General features: G+C 37.0%; 1 protein-coding gene across 1 annotated transcript in view; it reads right to left on the reverse strand.

Annotated features, from left to right (window-relative positions):
• Positions 1–4,361, reverse strand: part of vsig10 (V-set and immunoglobulin domain containing 10) — an 11,003-nt gene that overhangs the window by 2,161 nt on the left and 4,481 nt on the right. The window contains exons 3-5 of the mRNA XM_016572740.1: positions 2,027–2,332; positions 1,515–1,799; positions 236–517 (exon numbers count right to left, since the gene is read on the reverse strand). Of these exons, the coding sequence (XP_016428226.1) occupies positions 236–517; positions 1,515–1,799; positions 2,027–2,332 (873 nt within the window). The remainder of the gene's footprint in view (positions 1–235; positions 518–1,514; positions 1,800–2,026; positions 2,333–4,361) is intronic.

Raw genomic sequence — 4,361 nt, forward strand, 5'->3', positions numbered from 1 at the left:
AATTTAAATTATACACAAATAAATATAATAAATGCTATTTAAAACTATTTATTACTGTCCTGTCATGAAAATAGTGCAACAGTGCAAAAAATATGAATGGTCTAAAAATAGGTTTCATTTTCTTTATCCTTTATTCATTTTATTTAGAATTTGAGTTAAAATGTGATCTGGACATGTTTTAACTTGGGATATAAGAATTCTTGTTAAATAAAAAAAAAAATCAGTATGAACTTACTCTTCACAGTTAGAAACACTTCCAGCGTTCTTGCATCAAGAGGGTTTTCACTGTAGCAGTAGTAGGCCCCTTCATCTTCCTTTGTTACATTGATTATAATGAGTTTGTAGTTGAGTTTATTATCAGACACAATATATTTGGAGGTGGTGTTGATGATTTTGTTGTCCTTTTGTTTCCAGACAGTCTTAGCTGGTGGCAGAGAGTCGGTCTCAGTACAGCTGAGGGTGATATTACTGCCCTCCAGAGCGGTTACCAAGGGATCTCCTAATGGATACGGCCTCTCTGGAAGACACATAAAATATAATGGTTTCAATTTAGCCAGAGATACAGTTGAAGAAGTGGAAAAAATGCAAGCTGAAATATTCTGGGAAGGTTTAAAGATCAAAACTCTTTAGTAACAACAAACAGAATTGTATATATAATGGCTGATTTTAAAGAAGTTTCATAGATTTCTTTGGACACACACGTAACCCTGGCCCAAACTCTCAACATTGGTTAAGGTGGCCCACTCAAAAACAAAAATTTTATTTGTGCTTTAAGCATTTCAAATTTAAACAAAAACTGGGCTGATAGTGTAGATTAGACAAATGTGATTAGAAAAAACCAATGGGGTCGGTAAGATTTTTATAATGTTTTTGAAAGTAGTCTTTTATGCTCACCAAGGCTGCCTTGATTTGATAAAAAACACAGCAAAAACAGAAATATTGTAAAATATTATTACAGTTTAAATTACCTTTATTCCATTTGAATATATTTTATAATGCAATTTATTCCTGTGATGACAAATCTTAATTTTCAGCATCATTACTCCAGTTTTCAGTGTCACATGATCCTCCAGAAATCATTCTAATATGCTGATTTGCTGCTCAAGAAACATTTGTTATCATCAGTGATGAAAAAAATTGTGCTGCCTAATATATTTTTGTGGAAACTGTGAAGACTTTAAGGATTATTTGATGAATAAAAGGTATTTAAAAAAGCATTTATTTAAAATATACATTTTTGATAACTTACAAACATCTTTACTGTTACTCTTGATCAATTTAATGTTTCTTGATTAATCAAATTATTAATTTATTATTTAAAAAAAAAAATACAAAAATACACTGAGAAAGGTAAAATAACACAGTAGGTAAATCTCATGAAAACATGTCTGTGTCACATTTTGCCTATAATCAAAAGGAAAACAATGAATGAATCATATTTTAAATAAAGTTTTCAGGACTATTCTCTTTATTTTCAGTGATAGTTCTCAATACTGTAGAAAAAATTGTCTTACTGAGCTCAAAGGAGCAGGCTTTCTCCACACCAGTCACATGATGTCCGATACACTTCACTTCCTTTACATCGTGCAGTATAAACCTATTCACATGGACCTCCAAGCGTTCTGTCTCCTGAGACGTGGAGTTGATCGTGGGACCCTTGGCTATAACATTTTCTTCAAGGACCTCATGCCAGTCCAGAGTGGGCACAGGGTAACCTCCACACCAGCTACATATGAACAAGAAATCGAATGGCTCATTTACTATCACCCAACTGCACTCCGGATGCCTCTCTGGAGCATCTGAAAAGGGCGTTAGAGACAATTAAACAATTAAAGCCTATACATCACAGATCTACCAAACAAAACCAAATCTACACAGACAATGACTCTTGGAAATATTTTTTTCATTTTCAAAGTAAATTGAAAGAACCAAATATAACAAAAACTAACTCCAGTCGATGCAAAGAACCACTTATGAGTTTACATTTCCAATACTTTTTGAAAAACTATGAAAACATCCGTCTTACAGTAAACTAGTAGCTCCTGGCTCTTGTTCACAGTTGTCTTGGAGAGTGTATTCTGGGATGTACAGGTGTATATCCCTTGATTGCTTGGTTGGATGTTTCTTATGGAGAACTCAATGAATGATTTGTTCCCAGACGCCCTGTCATAACCGTCCAGCGCCAAATCTTCAACAGTCCATGTCAAGTTTTGAGAGGGAAAAGACTCACTGGAGCAGTTAAAATACACATATGAACCTTTTGTGACATATAATGTTCCATTCTGTAGGAGAGCTGCTGGTTTTATGGCCAGTGAGATGCTAGTTGGACCCTCTGAAATAATAGAAATGCACAAACATAAATAATTATTCATTCCACTCTCACAAACCTCCTGTCATTTCAATTATCATCAAAAATGTTTCTTTAGAACTTCAGAATTAATGAACAGCAGCGGTTCTTAAAATATTACATATCAACTGAGCATTTTAAATTTCAATAACACATATACAGGTGCGTCTCAATAATTAGAATGTTGTGGAAAAGTTCATTTATTTCAGTAATTCAACTCATATTGTGAAACTCGTGTATTAAATAAATTCAATGCACACAGACTGAAGTACTTTAAGTCTTTGGTTCTTTTAATTGTGATGATTTTGGCTCACATTTAACAAAAACCCACCAATTCACTATCTCAACAAATTAGAATACTTCATAAGAAAAATACCAATAAAAAAAACATTTTTAGTGAATAGTTGGCCTTCTGGAAAGTATGTTCATATACTGTACATGTACTCAATACTTGGTAGGGGCTCCTTTTGCATTAATTACTGCCTCAATTCGGCGTGGCATGGAGGGGATCAGTTTGTGGCACTGCTGAGGTGATATGGAAGCCCAGGTTTCTTTGACAGTGGCCTTCAGCTCATCTGCATTTTTTGGTCTCTTGTTTCTCATTTTCCTCTTGACAATACCCCAGAGATTCTCTATGGGGTTCAGGTCTGGTGAGTTTGCTGGCCAATCAAGCACACCAACACCATGGTCATTTAACCAACTTTTGGTGCTTTTGGCAGTGTGGGCAGGTGAAAATGATGCTGGAAAATGAAATCAGCATCTTCAAAAAGCTGCTCAGCAGAAGGAAGCATGAAGTGCTCCAAAATTTCTTGCTAAACGGGTGCAGTGACGTTGGTTTTCAAAAAACACAATGGACCAACACCAGCAGATGACATTGCACCCCAAATCATCACAGACTGTGGAAACTTAACACTGGACTTCAAGCAACTTGGGCTATGAGCTTCTCCACCCTTCCTCCAGACTCTAGGACCTTGGTTTCCAAATGAAATACAAAACTTGCTCTCATCTGAAAAGAGGACTTCGGACCACTGGGCAACAGTCCAGCTCTTCTTCTCCTTAGCCCAGGTAAGACGCCTCTGACGTTGTCTGTGGTTCAGGAGTGGCTTAACAAGAGGAATACGACAACTGTAGCCAAATTCCTTGACACGTCTGTGTGTGGTGGCTCTTGATGCCTTGACCCCAGCCTCAGTCCATTCCTTGTGAAGTTCACTCAAATTCTTGAATCGATTTTGCTTGACAATCCTCATAAGGCTGCAGTTCTCTCGGTTGGTTGTGCATCTTTTTCTTCCACACCTTTTCCTTCCACTCAACTTTCTGTTAACATGCTTGGATACAGCACTCTGTGAACAGCCAGCTTCTTTGGCAATGAATGTTTGTGGCTTACCCTCCTTGTGAAGGGTGTCAATGATTGTCTTCTGGACAACTGTCAGATCAGCAGTCTTCCCCATGATTGTGTAGCCTAGTGAACCAAACTGAGAGACCATTTTGAAGACTCAGGAAACCTTTGCAGGTGTTTTGAGTTGATTAGCTGATTGGCATGTCACCATATTCTAATTAGTTGAGATAGTGAATTGGTGGGTTTTTGTTAAATGTGAACCAAAATCATCACAATTAAAAGAACCAAAGACTTAAACTACTTCAATCTGTGTGCATTGAATTTATTTAATACACGAGTTTCACAATTTGAGTTGAATTACTGAAATAAATAAACTTTTCCACGACATTCTAATTTATTGAGATGCACCTGTAGAAGTATTGTTGTGCGCAAAACCTTACGACAGAGGCCGCGTGTTTTATGCTCGAATCTGTTGCACTCTCGCGCAGTCTTTTAAAAGACATACGGGTCTCCCCTAGACAGGTTTGGTGTGGGGAATTGTAGTGGAGAAAAACAAAATCAAAATTTGTGAATGAGTAAAGACACGTACCATGTTTTGGGTTTTCTTGCACCGCAGAACCAGACAAGCTGTCAGTGTCCAAACTAAAATGACGTCACTACGATGGACGCCAGCTTCGC

The sequence above is a fragment of the Sinocyclocheilus rhinocerous genome, unplaced genomic scaffold (genome assembly GCF_001515625.1).
Source record: "Sinocyclocheilus rhinocerous isolate Xijiao unplaced genomic scaffold, SAMN03320098_v1.1 scaffold352, whole genome shotgun sequence".
Lineage (NCBI taxonomy): Eukaryota > Metazoa > Chordata > Actinopteri > Cypriniformes > Cyprinidae > Sinocyclocheilus > Sinocyclocheilus rhinocerous.